The sequence below is a fragment of the Panthera onca genome, chromosome C1 (genome assembly GCF_046562875.1).
Source record: "Panthera onca isolate mPanOnc1 chromosome C1, mPanOnc1 haplotype 2, whole genome shotgun sequence".
Lineage (NCBI taxonomy): Eukaryota > Metazoa > Chordata > Mammalia > Carnivora > Felidae > Panthera > Panthera onca.
The window spans coordinates 190,434,904-190,453,633 of NC_138346.1; the positions used below are offsets into that span (position 1 = coordinate 190,434,904).

General features: G+C 41.3%; 2 protein-coding genes across 2 annotated transcripts in view; both read right to left on the reverse strand.

Annotated features, from left to right (window-relative positions):
• Positions 1-1,525: 1,525 nt before the first annotated feature.
• On the reverse strand, positions 1,526-5,303 carry TMCO2 (transmembrane and coiled-coil domains 2). Its single transcript, XM_060626507.2, has 2 exons — positions 4,957-5,303; positions 1,526-1,929 (listed from the first exon to the last, which is right to left on the reverse strand). The coding sequence occupies exons 1-2, from the start codon at positions 5,197-5,199 to the stop codon at positions 1,615-1,617; spliced, it is 558 nt and encodes a 185-aa protein (XP_060482490.1). The 5' UTR covers positions 5,200-5,303; the 3' UTR covers positions 1,526-1,614.
• Positions 5,304-12,311: 7,008 nt separating this feature from the next.
• The window catches only part of RLF (RLF zinc finger), an 84,908-nt gene continuing 78,489 nt past the window's right edge, over positions 12,312-18,730 (reverse strand). The window contains exon 8 of the mRNA XM_078452042.2: positions 12,312-17,435. Coding sequence (XP_078308168.1) covers positions 12,792-17,435 — 4,644 coding nt within the window. The 3' untranslated portion in view covers positions 12,312-12,791. The remainder of the gene's footprint in view (positions 17,436-18,730) is intronic.

Sequence of the window (18,730 nt, forward strand, 5' to 3'; positions counted from 1 at the left end):
AATGTTTACTTATTTTGAGAGAGAGAGAGAGGGAGACAGAGAGAGACAGTGTATGAGCAGGGGAGGGGCAGGGAGAGAGGGAGACACAGGATCTGAAGCAAGCTCTAGGCTCTGAGCTGTCAGCATGCACTGACATGAACTCACGAACCATGAGATCATGACCTGAGCCGAAGTTGGATGATTCACCCATTGAGCCACCCAGGCGCCCCACCACATCATCAATTAAAGCTGATCTGAGGATGAAGTTAGTGTGTCTTACCCTGAAGCCCAAATCCTTCATTGTAGCTTAGAAAATAGCCAGTGCTTTAGCCACCCTGAAACTCTCCTTCTCCAGCCAAGCCACCCTCTTTTTTATATGGCTCTGTGGTGATTCACCAGCAGAAATACCTTCCATTTCATTGTCTGCCTATGTAACCCTTTATGGGACTACTCAGGTGTCACTTCTGCAAAGCCTTTCCTGGCCCTACCTTGTATTTACTAACCTGTTTTTACACTGAGTACACTATACCGTGAGGTCTCATCTTACAGAGGTTGCATTTTAATGCCAGTGCACTGGAAAAAACTTATGATCAAAATTACCCTTGGAAATCCCTTAGGAAGATGCCAGCTTGGGAGATTGTTATATCGTATCCTGTTGAACAGCACAGCCAGTTTTTCTCCAGGATGGCCATAAATCACTGCTGCTTTCTTTGCCCAAGTATTTCATTTGGGTGGCAGAGAGTTGCAAAGTATTTCAATGACTATAATCACATTTATTGTGGCAAAAATGCACACACTATAAGGCTTGGGGAATCTGAGACCCACCCACTGAGGGATGATTTACTATCATCCCTCCCTCCGTGGGCCCTCCTTCCTATGGGGGGGGGGGCACACCCATCAAGTGAAATGGCAGGTAGGTGCCTCCTTCCCTCCCTGCCTAGCTGGGATTCACATAGGAGAATTCAGCTAAGTTCAAGTTGGTATAACCCCACTGTATCACATATTACTCCTTGTTCTGAAATTAACTGCCCAACCAGCCAAACTGGGTGCTCCTGAAGCACTCAGGACAGATTCCCAAGGGTTATAATGCTTAGCCCAGATTAAGTATCAATAAAAGTTGGATAAAATTATAGTGTCCTTTATGTCCACCCCACCCTTGTCCACCTCAGTAATTAATGAACACTGATTCCCAGGCCACATTATTTACCTTCAGACCAAAGACCAGCACAAGAGCCAGCCTACCTCTACAGGACAGTCCACACCATTGCCCTTCAACAGCACTTTCTTGCTGTTTTTATTGTATCCAATCCAACCTCTTCAGCGTGGAGCCCAAGGTTGCATCCCTGACCCACTTTCCCTTCTTTTCCCATCCCACATATTCCGGTTTGGTCATCCTTGTTACAATATGCCTGTTTATGGTCTCCAGCCTACCAAGTGACATCAGTATCTCAGAGACATTTTTAACGACGACTATACCCCACATTACCCCACCGCACACGTCAGTAGAAGCTGGGCCCTAGTGAATAGAGAGCCCGTCCTTGCAGGGTAATTTCAATATAGTTCTCTATCTTTATTGATACACCACCACACACATGAGGGAAAAAACAGTGCTTTTCTGGAAGAGATTGGAGTCCGTCACATTTCAGATGTGGAAGTAAATCCTGATGCGGGCAAGGGACTCTGGCAGTCAGAGCAGCTGCAGTAGGGCTCAGAGGAGCAATCCCTCTTCGTGGCAGGTTTGTGGGAAATGATCATCCCCTCCAGGTCCTTCACTTTGTTTTCCACCATCTGAAGTTTTTTCAAAATTCTCTCTTGCAGACCCAAGGACAGGAAGAAGTTATTGTCTTGACCCGGGAGAGTGTTCCCTTCTGGGTTGACCAGCAAAGCCTGAAAAAAATCTGTGCTCTTCTTGTAAAGTTTGTAGAGTGTGATGACAAACAACAATATTTTCTAAAATAAAACAACAGAAGTTGAACGTTACTTGTTTATTCGCACGAATGCCTCAGTTTACTAACAGAATCAAAACAAAAACCTAACAGTAACAATAATCCCTCATCCCTACACCAAGGCTTCTGTTTAACAAAACACCTTCACATCCTTTTCGTCTTTTGATCTTCACCACAAAACACAGTGATACGCAGGTCAGGGATTATTATTTGCATTTAATTAGTGAAGATGATAATAATAGATACCATTTACTAAAAATTTGTCACAGGCAGGGATCTGTGCTAGGAGGGCGTTTTGCCTATGCATGACCTGTTTATGTAGAAAAAAACCAGAACTGGGTAGCCATTTAAATACCTTCCAGTTTGGACCCTGCCATTGTCCAAGGTCGTATACTTGGGAATGGTAGAGCCAGGACTGAAACCCAGGAATTCTGACTTCCGTGTAGGTTCCCTCAGGACACAGTGGTCTGAAAAACTAGGTTTCCTGGTCCTGGGGGAATTTTTTTTTTTTTTTTTTCAGTTTAGCCTACCTTACCTTTTTTTTTTTTTTAATTTTTTTTTTTTACGTTTATTTATTTTTGAGACAGAGAGAGACAGAGCATGAACGGGGGAGGGTCAGAGAGAGGGAGACACAGAATCTGAAACAGGCTCCAGGCTCTGAGCTGTCAGCACAGAGCCCGACGCGGGGCTCGAACCCACGGACCACGAGATCATGACCTGAGCCGATGTTGGCCGCTTAACTGGCTGAGCCACCCAGGTGCCCCTGGGGGAAAATTTTTAATGATCTAGGATAGATTCCTGTCAGGATAAAAAAAAAAAAAAAACAACCAATCATCTTTCTTCCTTGTTATGATAACTGGCCCTGTTTATTGAGTACTTAGTGCGTGCTGAGCTTTACATACACAATATCTCCTTTAACCCTCACTACAACTCTAAGAGAGGCACTGTTAGCAAACCCATCCTAAAGATAAAGGAAAGTGGGGTTTTGGAGGCTGGTTGCTGTCAGTCAACACAGCAAGCTACAGAACCAAGGTTTGAGCCCCCGCAGTCCGACTCCAAAGCCCTTGCTGTTAACCACTTGTTATACCAACTCTTTTTCTTGGCTGAGGTGTCCAGAGGGCTGCGGGTTCATCTAATTGAGCTGAACATTAACCAGACAAGAGCAGAACCCAGAATTATAGAAAACAGTTTGGGTTTTTGGCCTTATATTCTTCTATTAGCTAACTGAAGTGCATGTATACACGCATATCTCTGTTGGGGATTTACATTAGTTAGATTACATTAAATGAGATTTTGGAGATTTGAATTTGGCATCCTAAAAGTTGGGTTCAAATCTCAGATTTGCCAGTTTTTACAGTCTATGTCAACTTGGTTCAGTGATAACCAAGTTCGCTTGCCTACAAAATGGAGATGATAATGAAAATGAAACCTCTATATGAAAACAACCTCTATCCGCTTCATGTTATTGTTGGGATTCTAAAAACATTTTGACTAGGGGCTTCTGGGTGGCTCAGTCAGTTAAGTGTCTGACTCTTGGCTGTGGCTCAAGTCATGATCTCACAGTTCGTGGGTTCTGCTTGGGATCCTCTCTCCTTCTCTCTCTGCCCCTCCCCCGAGCATACTTTCGCACATACATTCTCTCTCTCATATAAACTTAAAAAAAATTGGGGGGATCCTGGCTGGCTCAGTTGGTTAAGTGTCAGACTCCTGATTTCAGTTCAGGTCATGATCTCATGGTTTATGGGTTAGAGTCCCCCATTGGGCTCTGCTGACAGGCAGAGTCTGCTTAGGATTCTCTCTCTCCCTCTCTCTCTCAGAAACAAATAAACATTAAAAAAAAAAAAGCAAGCATTTGACTACATTGTAAATATAGCTATTATTGCTGGTGATAAAACTATGAAGTTATTATTATTGGTGATTAGAAGTATGTAAAATCCTCGTTTCTTACAATCCCAGCCAATTATGCTCCTATTCCCTAGAAGAATCCCTATTTATTGAGTCTGATATTGTTGGGTTTTTTTTCTTTTTTTTATTAAAAAATTTTTTTTAACATTTATTTTATTTTTGAGACAGAGAGAGACAGAGCATGAACGGGGGAGGGTCAGAGAGAGGGAGACACAGAATCCGAAACAGGCTCCAGGCTCCGAGCTGTCAGCACAGAGCCCGATGCGGGGCTCGAACTCACGGAGTACGAGATCATGACCTGAGGTGAAGTCGGCCGCTTAACCGACTGAGCCACCCAGGCGCCCCTGTTGGTTTTTTTTTCCAATGTTTTATTTATTTATTTATTTATTTATTTATTTATTTATTTATTTATTTATGTGTGTGCGTGTGTGTGTGTGTGTGTGTGTGAGAGAGAGAGAGAGAGAGAGAGAGCATGAGCAGGCGGGGGTGGGGGGCATAGAGAGAGGGAGACAGGATCTGAAGCAGGCTCTGTGCTCTCAGCGGAGAGCCTGACGTGAGGCTCAGACTCATGAACAGCAAGATCATGACCCGAGCCGATGTCAGATGCTTAACTGACTGAGCCAGTCAGGTGCCCAAGCCTGATATTGTGAAAACAAAGAAATAATGAAAATATCGGTGCCTAATGAATATACATGCCTTGACATCAGGTACAGAGCAATGTCACAGTAAGAACGCAAAGCCAAACCCAAGATCCCAATTATCCTTGCAATGCCTATTCTATGAAAAGGTGCCCCTAATGGTGTCAGGCACATAGTAAAAACTCAAAGATGAATATGTGATCAAATAAGTTTGAGGTTAAGCTGCCTTCTCAGTTTATAAGCTTGTTTCATCTGTTTTATTCTAAAACAGGCCAAAAACCACTGTGAGAGAGAGAGCGTTTTATGCTCGAAACCTAACTGGCAAAAGTTTTTAAGGATAACCTAGTTTCAACCAATTTCAGAGATTAGGGTTCATCCTTTCCTCATCTGCATGGTCTTAAAATACGGGTATGGCAGCAATGCGGGAGAGAACTAACCAAGTTTCAATTTCTAACTATTTAAATTCCTCTGAAACAAAAGAGTATGACCTGAATTGACCGAACACTTCGTTTCCATAAGATATATACTCCTACTCCCAACAAAAGCAAAAAAGAAATCCCCAGGATAACTTGCACAATTGGAGCAAGGGTATCTAGTACTCCAAAATTTGTTTGCTGAGGTGGACTAGTCTCTCCCAGAAGAGTTGCTTGTAGCCACTTCCATACTGAGCTCAGAGAGAGATATTCTACGAGGTTGTCCCAGACAGAAGATGAGGACAAAGATGTTGACATTTTAGTAAGACAGCAGCTCCTGGAATTACATGTGCAGAGGCTTCAGGAACCTAGATATGGGCTAGGGAGCGTGGCCTTGGAGCCGACGTGTTCTGGAGCCATTGTGAACTGTACATTGTGATGTCACTGTTTCAAAGGTCAGCTTGCTTCCCACTCACCCAGTGAACTTTCTCACTCAGAACCAACCAGCTACTGGCCTGGATTTTCGGTTCAGTCATACTGCTTTCTCTGATCTTTGGCAAGTTCTAGCTCTAGCCCAGCACTGTCCAATCGAACTTTCTGCAATGATGGGAATATTCTATATCTGCTCTGTCCGATGTGAACAGTGTGGCCAAGGAATTGGATTTTACATTTTATTTAATTATAATTAGATAAATTTAATTATTTAGCCAATGTGGCTAGCGGTCACTTTCTTGGGGAGTGTAGATATAAAACACTTCCAACAATACACTGAGAGACAGCAATTATTAACTGAGGTTAAGTGGAGATTTGAGGATTTAAAGAAAGTTTTCCTGAAGACTGAATAGTTTGCTCTTTAGGGATTAGGCAAATGTGGAGGGGGGATATTATTGGATCATTTTGTTGCATTCCCTTTTTTCACATGTCACTATTGTTTAGAAATTGTGATCTTTGGGAAGACTTTAAACATATTTGAGCCTCATTTTGCTCATCTCTTTACAGATGGGAATGCCACATCTTTTGCAAGGTTTATGTTGGTATGACATATGTTGGTATGACAAATGATATCATTTTCTAAACACTTGGTAAACAGTAGCGTGCTGTACAATAACTTAAATCACATGTTATCAAAACAATTATTTACTGGCTACTACCTATGTACTTTCAACAAGGAGGTATGAAAATACAAAATGTATAGTCTGTACCTAAAAAACTTACATGAAAAGAGTTCACACACAAGCGTATGAACTGTGAGATCAATTGTGAAGACAGCCAAGAATCCAAAAGTGGGTTTGCACCAAGAAGAGGGAGAGGCAGAAAAAGGAAGAAAAGGGGTCAGTTATGACAATTTTTGGAAAAATATTGTGTGATGCTATTCCAATCTGCTCATTCTGGTTGAAAGGACAGCAAGAGGGAGGCCTGGTAGAGGCAAGAACTGTTTTGTTCTTGCAAGAAGGGGAGGTAAGGCAAGTTGCTTGAGGTGCCAGAGACACATCCAGAATATGGAGTCCAGAGTGCCGTTGGAAATGTACTTGCGTCAGGGTGAAATGACCTACTGGTTCAGGAGTGACTGCTATTGATGTTAAACCCACAGTCTCCTAGTGACTGAACGCAAAATCTTTTCTTTTCTTTTTTTTTTTTTTTTTAAATTTTTTTCAACATTTATTTATTTTGGGACAGAAAGAGACAGAGCATGAACGGGGGAGGGGCAGAGAGAGAGGGAGACACAGAATCGGAAACAGGCTCCAGGCTCTGAGCCATCAGCCCAGAGCCTGACACGGGGCTCGAACTCACGGACTGCAAGATCGTGACCTGGCTGAAGTCGGATGCCCAACCGACTGCGCCACCCAGGAGCCCCGCAAAATCTTTTCTAGCAAGGCATAAAAGGGACTCAGATAAGACTTTGGATTTGGCTATTAAAGGTTAAAATAGGTCAGAAACTATTAAAGAATGCCAACCAGAAACTTTTTGGAGAAAGATAGGGCTGTGACAACTAAATCATTGCTTGAGAATCTCTATACTAGATTAGACCCCCTGTTACATGGCACCTCTCACTTTACTTTCAAAGCACTTAACACAATTATAGTTATTTGTGAAATTTTTGGTTTAACATCTGTCTTTCCTATTATCAACTTGAAGACAGGGACCATGTCCCTTTTATTGACTACTGTATCTCTAGGGCTTGGCACATAGAAGTCTAAATATTAAGTGAGGGGTGCCTGGGTGGCTCAGTCTGTTAAGTGTCCAACTTCAGCTCAGGTCATGATCGCACGGTTCATGAGTTCAAGCCCCGCATTGGGCTCTGTGCTGACAGCTCAGAGCCTGGAGCCTGCTTCAGATTCTTTGTCTCCTTCTCTCTCTGCCCTTCCCTTGCTCACACTCTTTCTTTCTCAAAAATAAACATTAAAAACTTTTTAAAATAAAATATTAGATGAATGCAAAGTCCCTGGAAGAATTAAAAATATCTTTATGGCCTACACTGTTCATTCATCAAGTGCCTATTACCATATCTGTGCACTTGTTTGGGTAGAATCCTTTTATTTATTTATTTTTTTAAGTTTATTTGAGAGAGAGAGAGGGAAGGAGAGAGAGAAAGTGGGGGAGGGGCAGAGGGAGAGGAAGAGAGAGAGAATCCCAAGCAGGCTCCACACTGTTAGCTTACAGCCCGCTGCAGGGCTGGAACTCACAAACCATAGATAATGACCTGAGTCAAACTTGAGTTGGATGCTTAACTGACTGAGCCACCCAGGTGCCCCTGGATAGAATCTTTATAGAGTAACTGTTAAGAGGATAGGCCTTTGGGAATACAATGGATCTGGGTTAAAACTTTTGGCTCTCCTATTCACTAACCTTGTTACCTTGAGCAAATTACTTAACTCGAGCCTTAATACCTTGTGACGTGGGGTAACTTCTACCTTGTAGGCCTGTAGTGAGAAGTTGAAAATTTGTGTTAAAGAATAAGCTACCCATAGAGGTAAGTGCAACTATTATTTGTAGTGACATTTACAAACAAATGCAAGGAAGGTATTGTAAATCTCCATAGTATAACATACCTTAAAAGAACCTAGTCCAGGGGCGCCTGGGTGGCTCAGTCGGTTGAGCATCCGACTCTGGTTCAGGTCATGATCTCGCAGTTTGTGAGTTCGAGCCCCGCGTCGGGCTCTGTGCTGACAGCTCTGAGCCTGGAGCCTGCTTCGGATTCTGTGTCTCCTTCTCTCTCTGCCCCTTCCCCGCTCATGCTCTGTCTCTCTCTGTCTCTCAAAAATGAATAATAAATGTTAAAAAAAAAATTAAAAAGAACCTAGTCCAAAAACCCATTTATAGTTTGACTCCCTTCTTAGACACCTGAACACATCCAAAGATGAATTATCACTATGCAAGACATCTCAGCCCACATTTAATTTTTTTTATTTAAAAAAAAATTTTTTTTAATGTTTATTTATTTTTGAGACAGAGACAGAGCATGAACGGGGGAGGGTCAGAGAGAGGGAGACACAGAATCTTAAACAGGCTCCAGGCTCTGAGCTGTCAGCACAGAGCCTGACACGGGGCTTGAACTCACAGACTGAGAGATCATGACCTGAGCCAAAGTCAGCCGCTTAACCAACTAAGCCACCCAGGCGCCCCCCACATTTAATTTTTTAATTTTAAATGTTTATTTACTTTTGAGAGACAGAGGGACAGAGCATGCCAGCTGAGCTGTCAGCACAGAGTCCGACGCGGGGCTTGAAGTCACCAGCTGTGAGATCATGACCTGAGCTGAAGTCAGACACTCAACCGACTGATCCACCAGGCACCCCTCAGCCCACCTTTAGATAGTGTCATCCGTCCATCTATCTACTGGGCCAGCCATCAGTCACTTCCACATCAGACTGTATTAAGACTTTTTGACTTACATGCTGCAATTTATGAATCACGCAGTGCCTACTTTTAAACCTTCAAAAGGTTCTTCATTGACTTTCAAACAAAATCTGAAATCTAGAAGCTAGTTACTTGGCACTAAAATATGGTTGCTGCTTACCTATCTATCCAACCTTCTCTCCTTTCCCTTTCCCATTTTTTCTCACAGCATGAGCTATACCAGACTTGTCAAGGTCATGAACACACCACAAAGCCTTTCCACACAACAGGATTATCCTCTCTGGATAATTCCTATTGATTCTTCAGGTTTCAGTTCAAACATGGCTTCCTCAAGAAAGCTCTTCCTGGCCTTTTTGTTTTTTGGCGGGGGGGGGGGGGGGGGGAGGGGGGAGGAGGCTATCGCAGCCACAGATTCTTTTGTAGCACTTTATGTAGTGTTTTGTTTATTGTCTCTTCTTTACTAGACTCTAATCACCATGATGCAGGAAACTCACTGCCTCATGTTCATCGCTCAGGAGCTAGCAGATAGTACGTGCTTAGTGAATACTTGGCTATAGCTTTCCCGTACCTCCAGTCTTCTCTTTTCCAGGCTAAACCTGTCGAATACAGGTGAACAGGTTTTTAAATCTCCTATCCTGCTTCCCTTCCTCAAAGTGGTTCAGACCTCCAAAAGCAGTCTGTCACAGAATCTATTCCTGCAGGTATAGACCAAGCAAGTCAGACTAAGGCAGGCCCCTCTTTCCAGACTCAGCTCTACATAATAGGAGGCTTTGCCTCTGAGTCAGCATATAAAACCAGGGGTATCACAGTCTATTGTGGGGTGGCAGGTGGGGAGAAGGGATTGGGCAACCTTTCAGACTTTTAGAAGTTTCTCTCTGAGAGAAACATGGACTTTTTAACAGTTTATAAATTACTCACAGAAACCATATGAACTAGTTTTCCTTTTTCCTCAAATGAGAAAATGTCAACAATAGATGTATGATTGGCATTGGATTCGCGTGACCTGGCTTTTACTTACATTTCAAACTTTATTCTCCATTATTCACTTTTACAAACCATATACTTAGTTTAATTACAGAGCTAGGGTGTTTTTGGGACTTTAAATACCACCTGCAATCTTCTAATATTCTTCCTTCACATTAACTTCCCCTCCCTGATACCTTCCGTCAGATGAGATTGGAAACTAGGCTCCACCTATTCCTAGCTTTTATCAGCTAGGCAAAACACTTTTTATTTCTATCTTTTTAGCTGCCAAATAAGGGTAACTGTACCTACTTCATGAACTTATGAAAATTCAACAAGATAATTTTATGTAAAGTGCTTTAAAAACGTGCAATTACCCTGAATTCTCACAGTGCTTTCCACTTTGTATTCTAGGCCATTGCTTCTCAAATTTTTCTGTGCCTATGAATCATCTGGAGATCGATCTTACTAAAATGCGATTTGGGTCCAGAAGCTCTGGAGTGGGACCTGACATTCTCCATTTCTAACAAGCTCCAGGTGATGCCCACGCTGCTGGTCCACTTACCACACTTTACAACGTTTAAAGCTACCCCAGCCCTCACACGAAAGCTCCACACCGCCAGATACCTTGATAAACTTACTTTACATTTTTATCTTTTAAAGCATCTGAAACCATCACTAAATATGTGTGCACTTAAATATTTGGTTAATAACTATGACTATGTCCTTGGCAGTGCAGGGCAGAAATAGGCAACCTGGGACTAAGAGACGATAGGTTTGGGTTGGAACACTGTGAATACTAATCAAAAACTTTCTTTTCCTTCATTTCCCACCCCACTCTCTCACACGTGTTCATCAACATGGGGAAACACTGAAGTAAGAGAATTCTGGGTAAAAGGACAGAATGAAAGTGTCTGGTACTCTGAACTTCTACCCATTATTTAGGGGGCATTCTTGACTTTAAAAGGGCTTTGAAAACAAAGTCAATGCTTCCAGGTTTGTGCTAGCATTGGGACAAATCCCAAAAACACATCAAGTAAAAATGACAGTATGGAAAGCTAGAAAAATAACTGTCCGACCTTCTGTATTATCATAGAACTACACATGCTGGGTTTGACATAAAACGTGGTCTTATTAAAAAGTCAAATAAAGATGCTCCAACTGGAATAGAAAATAATCTTAGGATGAACCATTTAGGCTTGTACTTGAAGCAAACTTTCAATAGCGTTCAACTAGGGTTTGGTTCCACTACAAACGGACCTACTTGGCCCTTTCTGGGGGTAGAAGTTAGGAGTGGTCGAATGGATGTCGTTCAGTCTTAAGCAAATTAGCAATCTTCTCTTGTTCTGGGCTAAAAATGAAGCTGCCAGCTATTTCTCATGCTCAGATCACAGAAAGTGACCTGTCAAAATATCCCATACCTCTTCACTTTATAGGTGAGGAAACTGAAGCCCACAGAAATTAGCTAAAGGTCCCAAGGAGTCAGTAGTAGCCTCAGCCTCTGAGATGTTCCACTGTCCACTGTTTCTGCCATTTTTTCTTTCAACAGATGCTTATTTGAGAACCCTATGGTTACCTACTAGGATCTGAACCAAGAAAGCACTTAGGCATTGTGTGTCCATGTTTGTGTGCGTGGGTTTTAGGGGTCAGAGAAAAGGTCTTAAAATCCTAACGACAGACGTAAGAAAGGGATATTAGGAGTGTCTGAGTCACTTCATTGCTAGCTGATGAAACTCACTGAGAACTTCACAAGAACAGAGAATAAAGCTGCTGTATTTATAAGAACACACTGCTTTGTCATTAGACATACAGGGCTCATAGTCCACTGAGGTTCAACACATCCAAAGACCAAGCTCACCTTGGCTTTCCATCCTCTTCCCCAAAATTCATTTCTTCCTTTTGTATTCCAACCTCAACTGGATGCATCACTACTAAATCGGTTTTGCTCAAAACGTTTTTTTCACCATTCAACCCTCTCTTTAAATTTCATCTCCTCTTCCTTGTGCTCCAACTGATAGTATAAACTCTCATCAGGTTTGCCTCAGTTACTTCAACAGTCTTAATATCTACTGTTTCCATTCTCAGCCTCTCAAATCACAATCATTTCAAGACATCTACAAATTGTTAACATTGCAATTAACGTCATGTTATTTTGTTCAAATCCTTTAAAGCCTCTCAGCTGCCTAAGGACTCGAGTCCAAACTCAATAGCATTCATGGTTGGGTCCTTGCCCATCGATCTCTACAGTCATCTCATCCCAGTGCTTCCCTTTCATTGCAGCCTACCACATTCTTTGTAGGTCCCTGGAAACATGACTGCATCCATCTATGCCCTTCATGTTCTCCTTGGTATTCTTTCTATCTGGACAGCTGCCGGGCATCCTCTTTTGGGAGCTATCTTGACCCTCAGAGCTAATTACTCAATTTCAGAATTTTCTCTACACAAAAACTTTATGACAACAGTCATTCAGAAAGAAACTTGATCTGAATGGTTTGGTTAATAAGAAACGAGAAACTACTGGGGTAAAATATAAGTGCACATTCCAGAAAATGCCCAGTGCAGTTTCAGTTAGTGTATGGTATGAAAACTCATTATGAGTAAACAAGAAATGGGTGAAAAATTGTAATTTATTGAAACTCAACTCAAAAAATATAAGATGCTGTAGTGTACAATATATTACACAAAGCACCCTCAGGTGCACATTCAAGTCAAGTAAGAACTCCATATCCCTTTCCCTAGCCCTCCCACCCTGGGATCTTAGTATTTGTTCCATATACAATCATGCACACTTAATTTGAAAAAGGAAGCCCCAATATATTTTGATGTATTAATTAGCACCAAACAAGAGTACAGTTCCATTTCTTTTTTTAATAAACAAAAACAAAAACAAAAAACCCCAATCAATAAACCAACTGGAGAGCTAATGGACTCAGCCAATACTGCTGACATAGATATTATACATTCATGTAAATACACAGCCTATTCTACCCTAAACAATGGTGTGGCTGGTTCGCAGCCTTTGTTCAAATTGGCAATTGTCCCCATGTTGCAGTGTTGGAGCCAGTCTGTTTCTAAAACAAAATTGCTATTTAGGAACTTCCTACACAAAGCTCATCTGTCTTTTTTGTTGGAAACAAGTCTAAAATTGGTGTGGAAAACTTAGATCTTTCAAGGACAACCACTGGCCGAAGATAATGAAGCTGTTTTAAGGCAAGCTCTCCACAGTCTGTTAATGCTTTGTCCAATACAACCCTCAGGTTTTCCAAGGAAGGAACTGTTGTTGTCTCAGCTACTATCAAAGGTGGGATTGCAGTCAGGTTCTCATGAATTGCAGAGTCACTGGAAGAATGAGGTATGTCAACTTCAGGGTCATTGTCATTCACCATATTATTTGCCATAACACTCCCTGTTAAGTCATTACTGGGTTGTGAAGAATTATTTAATGTTAAGTGCTCCGAAGGTTCCCAATCATCAAAATCGTCTTCTTTCTCTTCACTTTCCTGAATAAATTTCAGAAATGAAGATTCAAATCCCATAGGTTTATAAGTCTTCAAATCAAATGACCTGGGCTGTGGATGTTTCCTAAAATTCTCTTTTGGAACAGGGGTTGAATTTTTTACAGTGTTTTCTTGCCCTGAACTTGGCTGCCCAGTTTCTGAGTCTTTGATCCTTGGTAAAGGCAGCTGGAAACTCGTGAAGTAAGTCCCACTTTCAGTCCCACTAGGATTAGGTATGGAATTTTCTATTTTACAAGGAGGAGGCTGAACTATATTACATTGTTCCAAAGAAGTGGTTTCTGAACTATGGTTACATTTCAAAGTTCCTCTGTAGAGGAGAGTATCTGCATCAAAAACTGGTTTGCTTTCTGTACATCCTTTCTGACCTCCATCCCTTTCGCCTGGATGAAGGGAATCTGTGTTCTGGACAGGCACGCTGTCACCTGGGGAATGGCCGTGCTTTGTGTGCTCTGATTCACAGCTATTTTCTTCTTTCTTTATATAGGGCTCTGCTTCAGAAGGGGGCTCCTCCTTAATTTTGGTACCATACTTCACACAAACGACCAGGTTTTCCATCTGTTGCTCTAAGTAGGCACTACTCATCTGATGGGTGCGTTTATAATGCCTCACTATGCTGCTTTCCAACTTCACCACAGATAAGCATCCTTGAACCATGCAGGGGTACTGTGTGTGCTCAGACTGTTCCACACACATATGGAGGGCTTCAGCTCTTGTTTTAAAACTAATCGGAGCCTTCTTTTCTTTGATTAAACTACATTTTTTAGCCTTAGCATTAAATGATCTCCTGGTAGTCTGATGTTCATGCCCCTGAGTGAGAGCTGTAGGACACACCTTTTCACTCCTCAGTAGCCTTTCATTTGCCACTTTCTGACTTCTAAATAGATCATCGTAATAGTCCTTATGTCGGTAATATACATGTTGAGAATAATTACTGCGATGGGTGAAAATCTGGCCACAGCCATTAAGATCACAATGAATTTCATATTCTGAATGTATTTCTCCTTCAATATTATGCTGTTCCATCAAGTGGTGCTTCAACTTGCTGAATGTATAAAAAACAGCAGGGCACTGAGGCTGGTTACAGGAAAACCTTGCTGCAGATTCAGCTTCAGAAAGCACTTTAGGCTCTTCAATATGATCTAGGTTATGAGAGTCACTACAGTGCTTAGCAAGAGCTTTGGAACACAGGAAGCGTTTGTTACATTCCTTGTATTTGCAAGCAAATATCTTTTTACATTTGACAAGTTCCCTTTTGGTTCTTGCTTTGTCTTTTTCTAAACATAATTGTTCTTTGTTGTACTGATGTACAGTTCTGTAATGACGAATCAAGCCTTTTAGATTAGTGAAGGAGGAGTTGCAAGTTTTATGGATACAATGGAATGGTTTGTGGTACTTATTCAAAATATAGCAGAGGTTTCCTTTAGCAACAGTCCTCCTGCTACCTCTTCCCTCTCGTCCTTCTCGTTCTTCTCTATGGCTACCCATGGGTGATGAAATATCAGATGTTTTACTTTCTGTTTCTTCACAAGACGACTCCAAATCTGTTTCTGAACTGCATTCATCCTTTTTAGAGTGACAGTGTGGCTTCTCAGAGTTACTGCTGGGGTCACCACCAAGTTCTGTAGAGCAATCACCTTTCAATCTGTCTACTGAGCATGGGCCTTCATGATCACATTTTTCATTATCTAGTAGTTTGTGAGTGACTCTGTCACTGCCAATTTGATGTTTATTTTTATAATGAATCCTAAGGTGTGTTTTTCTTGTAAATGACCTTTGGCAAATATGACACTGGAATGGGGAATACCGATGTTGAAACATGGTTAACTGAAGGACTTTTTCTTTTGAGTAATTGTGTTTTTTAAGATAATGCATTAACAAAGCCTCTCTGGTCACAAATTCATATTTGCATCCTTGAAGCTCACAGAAAAAAGGCTTAGCTGCCAACTGTGCAAGGTACTGACTTGGCATATTCTCGTCTTGATTCTGAAAATTAAGGTCGGAGATAGTAGGTGAAACCGACTGAAGAGACTTAGCACCACTGGATGGGTACCCCTGCAATGACCCTGAGAATGATCCATGCGTTATTGAGTTTTTCAAGCTTAAATGTTTCAAGCGTAACAGAAGTTCCAACATGGTATCCTCTGTACACGGCCTCTTAGAAGCACAGATAGAAGCTTCTGAGGAATAACCTTGATATTCTCGTTTGCACTTAGTATGAATATTGTGGTCTAGACCTTCATCTGGGGAGTCACTGTTTGTATCTGAACTGGGTTTAGGTTCTGCATCAAACTTTTCAGTTGCTTGATTGTGTTCATTACCCCCACAGGGAAAGAGATCTTTTGTCTTTATCTTTTTGGGTTTGAAGTGGTACGGATGGACCTTGCGGAGATGCTTTTGCATCCCTCTTGCATTTTTGTACGTGGAACCACAGCCATCAAAACCACAGGTGAACTTAGTCCCATCAAAGCAAACTGCCACATTGGAACATTTCTCTTTTAAATTGGAGGGCACAAAGACTTTCTCATGAGATAATAATATATCCTGCATTTCCGAGTGATCCAGTGTATCAATTAACTCTTCATTCATGGAAGCTGAAGAGCTATGACTTAACTGATCACTAGAATTACTGTCACTGTTTTCTTTCAGATTTTCTGCAGTTTCTATTTGAGAACTAGCTGATCCGGCACAGAAAAGAAGATCCTCGGGTAAATGTGATTTATCAGTTTGGTCAAGTAGATGGGGCTGATCAATACAATCTTGCTTTTCACCCGGTGCAGCCTCCTCAAGTTTCACCGATTTCTTCACATCTCCATTTGAACTTTCAACATTATGCATTGAGAGGTGATCCTGGTATTCAATTTTAGAATAATAGAATTTTTTACAGCCAACAAAGTTGCATGTGTAAGATGCATCCCTAAAGTGTTGTGCTTCATGGTGGTAAAGCTGTCCCAAGTCACTGAAAACAATGTTACAGCCATTTAATTCACATTTATAACGCAGATCATCATGTTTTTGTTTATGGTTAAGTAGTTCATTCACTGATCCGAACCTTGCATAGCAATCTATAGATACACACATATAAGGCTGAGGACCACAATGCACTTGTTCATGCTCCCGCAGGTGAAAAGCAGACATGAAATGTCGTCGACAATAAGTACACTTCTCTCTTCTATTTTTCATATCCAAGTAGTGCTTGGCATTTTCATCATTATTTTGGTGTTCAGCTTTAAGATGCACACTTAAGTATTTAAACTGCTTAAATACTCGGGAACAGTCTGTGCCAGGACATGGGTACAAATCTCTGTCTTGCAGGTGGCAATCTTCTAATTTGCTGAATGTGACGTATTCATGAGACTCTCCTTTGGCTTGTTCATCCAATGATTGGTTTTGCTCCAGGGTTGCAGAGGGGCTCTTGGGACAAATTCCCTTCTGAGAGCCTTTCAACAGTAATTTCTTTCTAGAACGGTCCCTTCTGCTTGGTGGCATTTTAACATGCTCCATCACATGAGGAACAAAAATTTCTTTTCTCTTGAATTTTTTAATACAAACTGGACAGGTGTAAACCCCATCTTCCATATGCATCTTAGAATGATGAAGAATCCTGGCCTCTATACATTCCCGCTTACATAACAAACAGAAAAATTTATACTGAAGCCACCTCTGGTATCTTTCAGAAGAACCAATGGGTTTTTTGTCTCTTTTCTCCTTATGCTGATCTGTCAAATCTCTTCTTCTATATTGTTTATCTTCTTTACCTTCCTCATAGTCACTGAGAAATGACTCTAAAACGTCTGTGTCATTAATAGACATTTCATAGCCACTTAGATCATCATCAGAATCTGAGGCCTCTTGTCCTAGCAGTTGGTGGCAGTGTCGTTTTAAAGTTTTCCAGTCCCAAAATTCAGGATCAAAAGGCCAGTGGGCCTTTAAAGCTAGTAAGAGCTCACATCGGAGAGAATTTGGAACTGGTGCATTTTCTTCATCAAATTTTTGATCTGGTTGCAGATACAGTTCTTCCAACATATTAAATCCATCCAAACTAGGTTCAATTAAGAATTCTGTAAGCTGACAGGCTCGTCTGACCTCTAAATCTTCTGGTAAAAGACAAGCAATTGTTTTGCAAACTGATGCCTTCATTTCCTCATCCTCGCTTGATCTGAGTTGAAGAGCTCTGACACATAGTAAAATTGACACTCCGAGACCAGCGTCTTGTGCCTGTAAGACAAACGGGGGTGGGGGGGGGGGGGAGTTATTACTTTTTCATTATGAAGTATTACCTAACTTTCACTGGTAAGAAACATACTTCTCAAACCTTTTAGTGTTCTTAAATTTATCTTTAAACTTTCTTCCTCCAAGTTACATTTAGATCCTTCTCCTTTTTAATTTTTAAAATGATTTATTTTTGAGAAAGAGTGAGAGCGAGCATGAGTGGGGGAGGGGCAGGCAGAGAGAGAGGAAGACACAGAATCCAAAGCAGGCTCCAGGTTCTGAGCAGTCAGCTTAAAAGCCCAACCTGGGGCTAAGACCCACAAGCCTTGAGATGATGATCTGAGTCGAAGATGAACACTTAACCGACTGAGCCACTCAGGTGCTCCAATTCTTTTTGCCTCAACAAGCAAAGAAAGGACTGGATTAGATGTTATAATGTACATTTATAGTGTCCAACTTTACAAGACACTGCCTATTAAAGCACCGTCTAACCCTCAAGGAATTTATTTATATGCCAAATGTATAAATAATAAAGGTACATGAATTCAAAGGAAATCAGGATAAATAAGGTCACTGAAGGATTCAAAAAAAGAATTGTCTTAAGCTGGTTAAGAAGGACAGGGCTTAAATAAATGGGTGAAAAAGGAAACAGCTGTATAAAAGTGAGTCTAAGACTGAATTCGATTTAAGAAATTCAACTGTCATGAACAGCTGAGTGTTTTCAAAATCTCAAGGCTGAAATGATTCTCCCTCTTTTCTCCTAAAAGAATTAGTACTTTATAGCTATAGGTATACTCAATCTCAAGCTTCCCATGGGAAAAACAACAAAAACTTAAAATTCTTTCTATAGTGCCTGGGCACTCGGTTGGGTGTCTGACTCTGGCTCAGGTGATGATCTCACAGTTTGTGAATTCGAGCCCTACGATGGGCTCACTGCTGTCAGAGCAGAGCTTGCTTCAGATCCTCTGCCTCCTCCCCCTCCACCTGCCCCTCCCTGGCTTGAGCTCTCTCTCAAAAATAAGTAAACATTAAAATAAAATAAAAAAAATCAGGAAAAAGATCTGGTCATATATGATACAAGGCATACAAGATGACTTACGTGAGAGGCTGAAATGGAATATGAAAATACTATGAGCAAAGAAAAGTAGGATTGTATGGCAGAGTGGCTTAAAATGCAAAACATAAAAGTTTTTTAAAAGTAATTTCTATGCCTAAAATGGGGCTCAAACTGATGACCCTGAGATCAAGAATTGCATGCTCTATAGACTGAGCCAGCCAGGTGCCCCAATGGCATAGATTTT